This window comes from Lathamus discolor, chromosome 1, assembly GCF_037157495.1.
Source record: "Lathamus discolor isolate bLatDis1 chromosome 1, bLatDis1.hap1, whole genome shotgun sequence".
NCBI lineage: Eukaryota > Metazoa > Chordata > Aves > Psittaciformes > Psittacidae > Lathamus > Lathamus discolor.
Genome location: NC_088884.1, coordinates 45,879,265 through 45,891,923, shown reverse-complemented (window position 1 = coordinate 45,891,923; position 12,659 = coordinate 45,879,265). Strand labels below are relative to the sequence as shown.

General features: G+C 41.8%; 1 protein-coding gene across 4 annotated transcripts in view; it reads right to left on the bottom strand.

The window, feature by feature from the left end:
* Positions 1-12,659, bottom strand: part of TMTC2 (transmembrane O-mannosyltransferase targeting cadherins 2) — a 252,735-nt gene that overhangs the window by 55,522 nt on the left and 184,554 nt on the right. For all 4 annotated transcript variants that reach the window (XM_065669680.1, XM_065669690.1, XM_065669700.1 and 1 more), the window contains one exon: positions 8,959-9,080. In XM_065669680.1, the coding sequence (XP_065525752.1) occupies positions 8,959-9,080 (122 nt within the window). The remainder of the gene's footprint in view (positions 1-8,958; positions 9,081-12,659) is intronic.

Here is a 12,659-nt window from a genome sequence, read left to right as displayed (position 1 = left end):
TGTAAATCTAGAGAGACAGAAGTGTAGCAACTAACCAGTGATGTAAAAAATGGCAATATGATGGGATTGTTCAACAGAAATGCAAATTTCTTTTCTGTGCTGGAACATCAGCAGCAAGTAATTAGAGAAATAGTAAATGCTGAATTAGTTTATTAATTATTGCAGTATGTCCTCCTTTTTCCCCGCTGTCCCATTTCTTTCTCTTTTTCCTGCCTTCCATTTATTTCTATGTTGTCATTTATTTACATTTATTTTGAGACAATTTTCAAGGACTACACCAACTACTGAATACAGAAGGGTATTTGATAGTTGCACTCTGAGTAATTTTGCAACTCTCCAAAAATATCAGGATACCACTCTGGTCTTCTGTTTGTCGGGAACATAAGCAACAAACAACTGCAGGCAAAAATATGGCCACCCACTGAGGAGGGAGCATTTCAAAAAAGTATTTAACTTCAGTGTTGATACTTGAATGTCCCAATCCTGTTTCTTTTACTTTAATCCAAAACACTGCAAATCTCTATCATGTCTACATCTGCTTTCTCCCCAGCCCACTTTGGAGAAAACACAAAAAAAACCCCAACAACATTTTATATTTAAGCAATCTTCTAGGGTGATTATTACTGAATTTAATATGGTTTGGAACTGTAACACAAAAATTTTACAAGGCAAAGTAAATTTTTCTTACAGCACTTCGGGTGATTTTCCAAGCCAGTAAAAAATGGATTAACAGCACTGTGTGGTGCTGTGTAAAATGCAAGAAAACACTGTGCAATTTTTTCCAAAGAAATATAGCAAAGACTAGAATTCCTAGATGCAGCACACTAAATATTACAATATGGGGCTATCCTTAAGTACTTAAGCACTTATAGCTTGCACTACTGCAAACTATGAGGGGTGGTTTGTGGGCTCAAGTTCACTCAAAACAGATAAAACAAAACTTAAAAACAAATTTATTTGTAATTGAAATAAAGCTTCTCAGACTAGTGCACCACTATAACAACTGTCCGCTGCCTCATGGAAGAGAGGCCAGCCATTAAGAGGAAGGGTTTCTTAGTCTTCTCTTTAAAGTGACAACTGAGAGCCTTACTTAGAAATTAATTCTTTTTAGCATGAAAACCAACCTTTTTTCTTCTAGAAGGTCTGCCATAAAATGGAAAATGAATTACAGCACCTGCTCAAGGCCTCACCTGGCACTGTCATTTTTGACAGATTCATTTTTATCCTAGAACTGGGAGCCATGAAATTTTAAAGTCTTTCACAAAAATTATGCTTTGCTTTGTGATATAGAAATAAATTACCCAAGCAAGGGATGAGGCTGTGGTACCAAACTCCTGTGCTGCCAGGAGATTGGCTAGGTCAACTAATATGTCACATTAACAAGTAAATTTCTTGAGTAATTTATGTTGCTTAACCAGTTAAAGATATGAAAAACACATAATGCTAAACACTGCAGTCCTAAACAGCTACATGTTGTTTTTAAAAAATAAATAATATACAAAGCACAAACTTAAGCCCCAGAAAATTGGCTATTTTCCAATTATTCTACTAGCTGAGCTACTAATCATGCTTTTCAACCACTGAATTATGCTGTTCTTATATATTCTCAGGAAAATTGTAGCTTAGTGAGCTATAATTTTTAGATATGAACATATAACATTATCCAATATAGAAGTTATGAAATATTTGTGACTTATGATACTAGGTAAGATGACTGTAAATTCATTAGGTTTTCCTTTAGATCTCTTAATTTGGTCTGCTTTATTCTGCATATACAGCAGCATGTCCAAACCCACCTGGCATTTCTTGTGTCGCAAAAGAGCTAATAAGCCTTAATAATTAATAATAAAAAAATAATAATTTTAATACTCATAAGTAGTTTTTTAATCCAAAGGTTTTAATGCACGCAAATTAGAACTAAATCACTTATCTATTTTAAGAACCAATGACAAATTTGCAGCTATTTTTAGTTTGGTTTTTGTTTGTTTGTTTTGTGTCAATGTAAATTACAGTTATGACAAGCCGAACATCATATTCTGAGTTTTATGACTGTATCTTTAAAGTTATTCAGGAAGTAAACTTTACTGAGGATGTTGCACAGACATAACAAAACTTTGTTTTCTTTGAAGACTTTCTTGGGAATATATATGGAAGTTTATGAAGGAAATAACTTAGAAAAGTATGTGCTTTTATTGAGTGTATTTTATTCAGCATTGGTACAGCCTGATCTTGAATATTCTGTGCAGTTCTGGGCCCTCTGAAAGCTTTTGCTGAAGAGTTGGAAAGGTAGTAGAAGACTGGGGACCATAAAGAAAGACTACAGAGCCCTGGGAGAGGTGGTTAGGGGCTCTGGTGCTCAGATAGTCTTTTCATCAATTCTCCAGGACACAGGGGAGGACCAAGAAAAAGCTGGGAGGATTGGCCAGGTTAATAAATGGTTAAAAGGGTGGTGTCACAGTCAGGGGTTTGGGTGTCTTGAACACGGGACTAAAGTTAGTAGGCCAGGTCTACTGGGGGCTGGTGGAGCTGCTCTGGTAAAGAAGGGGAAGAACAGTTTTGGTAGGAGGCTTGCCAGATGGGTCAAGGAGGCTTCAAACTAGATGTGTTGGGGGAGGGGGGCATCATTCCATCCCAACACACCCAGACAGTTGCCAACACCTATAATAAATGCTCGGAACAATGTACATACATTCCGGCTGCTCCAGCCAACGAGTCGGCTTCAATTGGAGCTCATCTCAGATGCCTCTATACAAACGCCCGTAGCATGGGGAAAAACAAGAGGAATTAGAGATGTGTGCACATCTACAGGGGTATGATATAATAGGCATCACAGAAACATGGTGGGATGGCTCCTATGACTTGAGTGTTGGAATGGAAGGTTACAGGCTCTTTAGAAAGGACAGGCCTGGCAGGCGGGGAGGGGGAGTTGCCCTTTATGTTAGGGACAGGCTGGAGAGTCTGGAACTCCGTCTGGGGGCAGGTGAGCAGTTTACAGAGAGTTTGTGGGTCAGGGTTAAAGGGAAAATAGCCGTGGGAGACATTACTGTGGGGATCTGTTACAGACCGCCTGATTAAGGAGAACTTGTGGATGAAGCACTCTACAGACAGACAGGAAAAGCCTCACGCTCGCAGGCCCTTGTTCTCATGGGGGACTTCAACCACCCTGACATCTGTTGGAACGATGGCACTGCATGGCACAAGCAATCCAGGAGGTTCCTCGATTGTGTGGAAGACAACTTCCTCCTGCAAGTAATAGAGGAGCCGACAAGGAGAGGTGCCATGCTTGACCTTGTGCTCACCAACAGGGAAGGGCTTGTTGACAATGTGGTACTCCAGGGCAGCCTTGGATGCAGTGATCACGAGATGGTCGAATTTGAGATCCTCAGGACAGTGAGAAGAGTGTGTAGCAAGTTCACTGCCCTGGACTTCAAAAGAGCAGACTTTGGCCTCTTCAGGAGCCTGCTTAGTAAGGTTCCATGGAATATAGCCCTGGAGGGCAGGGGGGCCCAAGACTGTTGGTTGATATTCAAGGATCACCTTCTACAAGCTCAGGAGTGCTGCATCCCAACTAGAAGGAAGTGCGGCAGAAGGGCCAGGAGACCTCCTTGGATGGATAAGGAGCTGCTGAGGAAAATTCAAAGGAAAAAAGAGGCTTATAAAAAATGGAAGCAAGGACAGGCGGCCTGGGTAGAGTACAGGGATGTTGTCCGGGAAGCTAGGGACCAGGTTAGGAAGGCTAAGGCCTAGTTAGAATTAAACCTAGCCAGGGATGTTAAGGATAACAGGAAGGGATTCTACAGGTACGTAGCGAACAAAAAACAGATTAGGGACAACATAGGCCCCCTGAGGAAGCTCTCAGGAGAACTGGCTACACAGGATTTGGAGAAGGCTGAGGTTCTGAATGACTTCTTTGCCTCGGTCTTCACTGGCAAAGGCTCTGACTGCACCACCCAGGTCTTAGAAGGCAGACGCAGGGACTGTGAGAATGAAGACCTTGGGCCCACTGTGGGAGAGGATCTGGTTCGAGACCATCTTAAAAATCTGAACTTGCACAAGTCCATGGGACCTGATGGAATCCATCCGTGGGTCCTGAAGGAGCTGGCGAATGAAGTTGCTAAGCCACTGGCCATCGTATTTGAAAAATCATGGCAGTCAGGTGAAGTTCATGATGACTGGAAAAAGGGAAATATAACCCCCATTGTGAAGAAGGGGAAAATGGAAGACCCGGGGAATTACAGACCAGTCAGTCTCACCTCTGTGCCTGGTAAAATCTTGGAGCACATTCTCCTGGACAGCATGCTAAGGCACATGAATAACAACAAGGTGCTTGATGACAGCCAGCATGGCTTCACTAAGGGGAAATCCTGCCTGACCAATTTGGTGGCCTTCTATGATGGGGCTTCAGAACTGATGGATATGGGTAAAGCAGTTGATGTCATCTACCTTGTGCAAAGCGTTTGACACTGTCCCACACGACATCCTTCAGAGATACCAATTTGATGGATGGACCACTTGGTGGATAAGGAACTGGCTGGATGGCCACACACATAGAATGGTGGTCAATGGCTCAATGTCCAGCTGGAGACCAGTAACGAGTGGTGTCCCTCAGGGATCGGTGTTGGGAGCGGTCTTGTTTAACATCTTCGTCGCTGACATGGACAGTGGGATTGAGCGCGCCCTCGGCAAGTTTGCCAATGACACCAAGCTGTGTGGTTCAGTTGATACACTGGAGGGAAGGGATGCCATCCAGAGGGACCTTGACACGCTTGTAAGGTGGGCTGATGCCAACCTTATGAAGTTCAACCACGACAAGTGCAAGGTCCTACACCTGGGTCGGAGCAATCCCAGGCACGGCTACAGACTGGGCAAAGAAGAGATTCAGAACGGCCCTGCAGAGAAGGACTTGGGGGTGCTGGCCGATGAGAAAATGAACATGGGCCGGCAGTGTGCACTCGCAGCCCAGAAAGCCAACTGTATCCTGGGCTGCATCAAAAGGAGCGTGACCAGCAGGTCGAAAGAGGTGATCCTGCCCCTCTACTCTGCTCTTGTGAGACCTCACCTGGAGTATTGTGTGCAGTTCTGGTGTCCTCAACATAAAAAGGACATGGAACTGCTGGAACAGGTCCAGAGGAGGGCCACGAGGATGATCAGGGGGCTGGAGCACCTCCCGTATGAAGACAGGCTGAGGAAGTTGGGGCTATTCAGCCTGGAGAAGAGAAGGCTGCGTGGAGACCTCATAGCAGCCTTCCAGTACCTGAAAGGGGCCTACAGGGATGCTGGGGAGAGTCTCTTCATCAGGGACTGTAGTGACAGGACAAGGGGTAACGGGTTAAAACTTAAACATGGTGTCCTGGGTTGAGCAGCAGCAGTCATTTTTCTCCTTCTTAGGAGCTAGTACAGTGCTGTGTTTTGATCTTTTGGCCTGGGAACAGTGCTGATAATGCCGATGTTTTCAGTTTCTGCTCGAATGTTTGGTCTGGCCAAGGACTTTCTGAGCCTCATGCTCTGCTAGGAAGGAGGGGAAGCTGGGAGGAAGCAGAGACAGGACACTTGACCCAAACTGACCAAAGAGGTATTCCATACCACAGCATGTCATGCCCAGGATGTAACCGAGAGTTACCCGGAAGGGTTGGGACTGCAGGGTTGGAGGAGGTATCGGGCAGTGCTTGGCTGGGGGGAGTGGGGTGAGTTATTGGTCGGCTGGTATTGAGGTGCTGTATTCTTTCCTCTGGTTATTTCCTTTAGTACTATTATCATTGGTGGTAGCAGTAGTGATTTGTGTTATACCTTAGTTACTGGGCTGTTCTTATCTCAACCCGTGGGATTTGCATTCTTTTTGATTCTCCTCTCCGTACGTGCAGAAGCAGGGGGAGGGCAAGAAGGGGGGGAGTGAGCAAAAGAGCTTTGTGGTTGGGTTTAAACCACGACACATGGGAAGTTTGGATATAAGGAGGAAATTTTTCCTTTTAGGGTGGTGAGGCACTGGAATGGGTTGCCCAGGGGGGTTGTGAGCACTCTATCCCTGGCAGTGTTCAAGGCCAGGTTGGATGAAGCCTTGAGTGGGACGGTTTAGTGTGAGGTGTCCCTGTCCATGGCAGGGGGGTTGGAACTAGATGATCTTGAGGTCCTTTCCAACCCGAACTATTCTATGATTCTATGACAGCTTGCTGCAACCAGCAAGCAATTTTGCACATCTCTAATCTACACACTGGGCATAGGTTCCCCTCACTGTTCCTTATGAGAAAGCAAAGAAAACAGAGGATATAAGAAGGTGGTCCAGGTATCCAGGCTGGCATGAAGGGATTAAATTTAGTGAAAGGAGTTAAATCCAGTTGGCACCCGATCACAAGTGGTGTTCCCCAGGGCTCAGTACTATCTTTATTAGAAATATCTTTATCAATTACCTCAATGAGGGGATTGAGTGCACCTTCAGTAAGTTTGCACATGACACCAGGTTGGGCAGAAATGTTGATCCACTTGAGCAGAGGAAGGCTCTCGAAAGGAATCTGGACAGGCTGGATCAATGGGCTAATGGTATCAGGTTCAACAAGGCAAAGTGCCGGGTCCTGCACTTGGGTCACAATAACCCCATGCAGTGCTACAGGCTTGGGGAAGAGTAGCTGGGAAGTTGCTCTGTGGAAAAGGAGCTGGTGGTGCTGATGGACGGCTGGCTGAACATAAGCCAGCTTGTGACCAGCTGGCCAAGAAAGCCAACAGCATCTTGGCTTGTATCAGAACTAGTGAGACCAGCAGGACTGGGGCAGTGATTGTCCCCCCGTACTTGGCACTGCATTCAGTTCTGGGCCCCTCACTACAAGACAGACATTGAGGTGCTGGAGCATGTCCAAAGAAGGGCAACGAAGCTGGTGAAGTATCTAGAGAACAAGTCTTATAAGGCTGAGGGAACTGGGGTTGTTTAGCCTGGAGAAAAGGAGGCTCCTGGGATACGTTACCACTTTCTAAAACTACCTGAAAGGAGGTTATAGCAAGATGGGTGTTGTATTGAGGTAGGCGTTGGTCTCTTTTCCCAAATAACAAGTGATAGGACCAGAGGAAATGGCTTCAAGTTGTGCAAAGGGAGGTTTAGATTAGATATTAGGAAAAATTTCTTCACTGAAAGAGTTGTCAAGCATTGCAGCAGGCTGCCCAAGGAAGTGGTGGAGTTACCATCCCTGGAGGTATTTAAAGGATGTGTAGACATGGTGCTTAGGGACATGGTTTAGTGGAGGACTTGGAAGAGTTAGGTTAACAGTTGGACTTGATGATCTTACAGGTCTTTTCCAGCCTCAATGATTCTATTATTCCATGTCATGCTGCTTTCAGTAAGCATTAATACTGGCAAGAGATTTGAGGAGGCAGAAAAGCTGGGGTTAAGCCACTTCATTGGAATTTAAGTCAGGAAGCAAAATGCAGCCGAATTTGTGAACTTTACAGGTTTGACTTTACTGCTAGGGGGGTTTATACTAGAATTGCCTTTGGCTGGAACTTAGGAACTTGTCTGAAACCTTTCTCCTCTCCTCCCTCACCTCGCAATTTCACTGACAGAGAAACTTTTCTATCTATATTAGCACCCACTTCCACCTGTCACTTCATCATCCATCTCACATATCTCTCCTGGAAAAGTGTTATGAATGGTTTTGTCTTAGCACTTACATTCAGAAACAGGACTGCAACAAGTATGGAGGTTTGGTTCAACAGATGGGGGTAAAGAAGCCTCCTCTAACAGCTGAAACCTAACTGAAGTAGGCTTTTTTGTCTTCTAAATATGCAGGCTGTGAGAAAATGATCATGAACCTAGGTAGGAAAGTTTACCAGAAGAATAAATCACAGAGGTACCTCAAATTAGGTATGGGCTGAACCAACTATGCCAAAGGTTGCAGCTCTAATGATACAGTATCCCAGGAAGTCTATGTAGACTCCCAGGAAGCTTATGTCAACTTCCAGGAAGCATGTCAGTTACAGCAATCATATATTTGCAATGGGAAATAATACTACTACAGTTCAGTATACTACAAAATAGAAAAAATTCATTCAATGTGAAACACTGAGCAGGTAGTAGGCTGCGGAAGTGATTAATAAGTGACCAACATAGAATCACAGAATGGTTTGGGTTGGAAGGGTCCTTAGAGATCATGTAGTTCCAAACCACATGCCATGGGCAGGGACACCTTCCATTAGATCAGGTTGCTCAAACCCCATCTATCTCCAACATGGAGACAAAAATCTATACTCTACTGCCAAATCTCTTCATCATCCATTTTACCATTGAATGTCTTTTCAGACTCTGTAGCTGAAATACCTAAACGAAATAAATGCCAAATTTCAACAGATCAAAGGCTAACAAACTTTTTTCTTCATGAATGAAATAACCACCTGAAAAATTTTGTCATTTCTAATTACTTTGTCATCAAGATGCTGCCTTGTTATGTTACTCAAAAGGCAAAGTAAATTTTAAAGAAATGAAAAAGTCCAATTCTGATTTTTTTAGAACCAGTCCTTAGCAGTTGAGTAGTTCTTTTCACATGCTCAAAGAGATAGTCCTAAAGAAGTAAGTAAATTCAAAGCATGAGACATGTAATTCATAAAGTATAGGTGACACCCCTAGCTCTACCGTAGTCCGCTAGAACAATCCTGGGTAAAACACTAAGTATCTTTTTGTATTAATATCATAACTTGTGATCTAAGCTACTTACAATAAAGGCTTTTTCAAAGAACTCCTCACTATCTGTTATAAAGTTCCTGCTTTATTATAAGTGTTTTCTTACAGCATAGAGGTGGTGATATTTCAGGAATGGATGCAATGTTTCACAAAAAAAATGACACTGTCAAAAACCCTAATAACTGAAATGGCACAATAAATAGGCCATAAGCAATTCTCAGACCAAAGTCTTCCCATCTCTCTACCTCACCAACTCAAAGTGCCTGGGACCAGCTCCCAGGAGCTGCCGATTAACTCACCGTCAGGGCTAGCAGTTTTCCGTAGGTGAGATGGGCTGGGATGTGGTCACTCTTGGATCGCAGTGACTCCACGTACCAGTGCTCTGCTTCTGGCAGACGGCTCATTCTCATATAGGCTTCTCCTAGAGGGTAAAACAAATGCCGAATGCAAGTGAGAATGTCCAAAATTCCTCCAGGCTTCCATAATTTCTAATTTGAAAAGGGTAAAGTGTTTGAACACCTACAATGACATACACAGAGCAAGAAAAAGCCTTACAGAGGCTTGAGTGAGGAGATTGAGTAATTGCCTTATTAGGGTTTAAAGAGCATAGTTGAGATGAAAGTCTTGCTGCAAAAGAGATCTCCAGCTGCTAAGTTTCAGTCAAAAGTTTCAAAGCAACACAAGTTTTATCACCTCTGCTGTAGAAAAGTTACTTCTTTTCCATCAGTCTACATTGCACAGCAGGGAATGGCAGGGAGAGTACAGAACATGGTTGCATTTCATCATAATACATTAAGAACTTAGATTTTTTTAAACTAGGAAAGGTTAAGAAAACAGTCCTGAAACTATATTGGAGGGAGAGACACTAAAAAAAGATTAAAAATCTCTGAATGTGGTCAAATTAGGTCATCAGCCACAATTCATTTAAATTAGAATATACCATCCATAATTTTAAAATTGCTAGTCTTTAGAAGTCACATATGAAATAACTGAAACTGGACATTTTTCAAAGTGAAATCCTTTACTGCGATAGGCTGAGGCAGGCAATGCTGAAGAACAACAGATGAATGAGATGTCAGAAAGCCACTCACTGTGTTACAGATAATTGTAGACTTGAAGTTTCTGTGAAAGAATTTGGTATACAGAGAAAGACAGGCTTTTTCTCCAAGAAGCAAAGGTTGAAAATAAGCAACATCAAACAAGTATGTAATGGTGAAGAACAGTGACTTTCAGATTCATACCCTGCATTTACACAGCTCTTTCACCACGGCTCTAGATATAAATGTGCCCTTGCCCAAGCCAATGACAGACTGAAAATGCCTACAAGAGTCAGGATTTCATCATCTAACCAGCCAATTAATTCCAAATAAATAGTTAAGTATCTTCCCAAAATCATGAAGTCACAGTTTACCTAGTGCCACCCCTGGAGGACCTACCCAAGTAGAGGTTGGCTAAGGCTGACTCCAGGTGAGTCACTGGACCCAGTTCTGCATTACCTGGAAATTAATAGCTGTGAGGACATCAGGGAGAGATAGAAGGATGAATGTTCTTTATTCAAGCTTGAAGCCAACTACCACACCCACTACCACAAAATGAACAAGCCCAGTTAGACTTTTTTTTTTTTTTTTTTTTTTTTTTGTGTGTGTGTGTGTAAGCCATGAGAGAATAGGGGTCCCAGGCAAAATGTGGCTCATAAGTCTGAGTTTCAGGACCTAGGGTGCAGTGCATGCAAAATGACGAAACCACAGCCTAAAGACAAAATTAGTATGACATAGAGTCAGAAGTCATGCTGAGTCGAGGTTAAGAGACAATTTTTATGAGCAAATTCAGGCTTTCCAAAAAGGGCCTGTAAATCTAGCAGACCAGGACTTCTAATTCCAGGATCTACAGAGCACTGTGTACTCCTGCACTGGTCTCAGATACCTGATTACATACTCAAGTAAATACTTACCTCAAGTAATGACTTGAGTAAATAAGTACTCAAGTCATTCTACTGCTGGTTAGGGCCAAACTAAAACACAATTCCTCCAAAAAGAGAGGCCAAATTAAAAAAATAAAAATAAAAAAAAATCCAAACAGGAAATAAATCCCAAAAGAACATGAGCACCCTCCAGAACTCACAATCACATTCAGGATATCAATGTCATATGCATTTTTTTCACTATGTCAGCACTCAAAAATAAGTGACATGATAACTTCTTAAGCACAAAACAAAGACATCAAGTCAGGTGTTGAAAGGATGGAAGAAGTGAGAAGTCAAGCTATAAGCTGCCCTCAAATCCTCTCCCTAGGTCTATGCTTTGTGGCAGATTGTTTAATTATTTGATTGCATACTTTTCCCACAGGCCCCTGCTGCATTTAGCATACAGGAAATGAGGAATCCATATTGTGCTTTTCTTTCTGTGGAAAATTCCAACCTGTTACAGCTTGGCAAAGTTTCAAGCAATTAAAAACAAGATCCTTTAAAAAGTAATGTAAGCAGCCATAAGAGATGAAGTTATTATCTGCCGGTAGTGTATGCTGAAAACATTGCCGAATTTCAAAGAGATCCAAGGTTCTCATCTATTTTCCATGATAGATTCTAATATAAGAAAAGATTAACATCTTAGGAGTATGGCAAATTCAATTTTTAATAGGTTTTAAGAGCTCAACTACTTTACAGGCTAACCTCCTAAAACTTTGAGGCCATTTCTGAGTAGTGCATCTAGAAATGAAGCAACAATATATCAATCTTTTGAGACAGGCAAGTCCCCTGAAGACTTTACAGGGAATTCTCTATAGCTAAACATTTTTTTTCTGGAGTCTGTTTTCTGCCACTGAGCCCCATATCACCAAGAATTGCTATATTATAAGCAACTGGAACATGTCTTTACTACAGCAGGAAGTACTGTTAGGGAGTCTGTTGCTAATTTCATCTTCAAACTGATTTACAATGACACTCCTATCTAAGAAAATGAAAGCAAGTTGAAAACTGACAAAGTCTCTACTACTGCCATACTCAAAGACTGGAACAAAATCAAGAAACTGTTAACTGAAGTGTTAATTCAGTCAAGTGATTTTATGTGTTAGACTGATGAAATTTTAATAAAAGCTATTCTAGCTTAAGACAGTTTTCCAACAAAATGGAAGACAACATGTATGGATTAACTTCTGTCATTTAGGGGTCATTCAGGATGCATCTGTATGTCTGAGATTAAAATAAGAAAAATAGTATCTGACATTTACAGTCATGTATTTTTATAAACTTGCAACATGAATGATTTTGTCATTAGGAAAATAATAGTGTCTGTTGGTAGAAAATATGCAAATCAATGATATATGTGAGCAGGTTTCTATATTTACTATAACAATTAATTTATAAAATCTTTCAAAACTCATGCTCAAAATCTGAAAGATCACACACAATTTCTTAAGGAAACTAGTCAGATCTACAAAGTTCAGCAGAGGTAAGAGTAACAGATAAAGAAATTAATGGCAGTGGAAACCTTGAGACATAAATTGACAGTTATTGCAGCTCCCTAATCCATATCAACATGCAACCATCTGCAGCACTGCCCACACAATGAGTGGTGGTAAGAAATTCAATAGCCAACTCAAGTAAAAGGGGACAAATCAGTAATGCAAAACTGTTTCCATTTTTCCAGGGGTTCATTCAGCTATATATTTTCTGGGCTTTATGCACCCATTTCTTAGCTTATTCTACAAGTAAGAACACAGATTATTAAACTGTAACTCTCATTTACCAATGTAGTGCAAGAAAAACATTAATGTGCAACTGAAACTATTTAAAGTACATAGTTCATTACCCCTCTGCTAATACTTATGACAAAGAAGTGAGGAAAGAGCTACTTTTTAACTAGACTTTTATACTGGCACAACTAAGATCCTGGTACTCAGGATCAGGTGGACTTTTTTTTTTTTTGCCATAGGAATAGATCAGCTGCAAGACTACCATCCTCCAAAGAATATTTTCCCATATTTTCCCAGAATCCTTGGAATT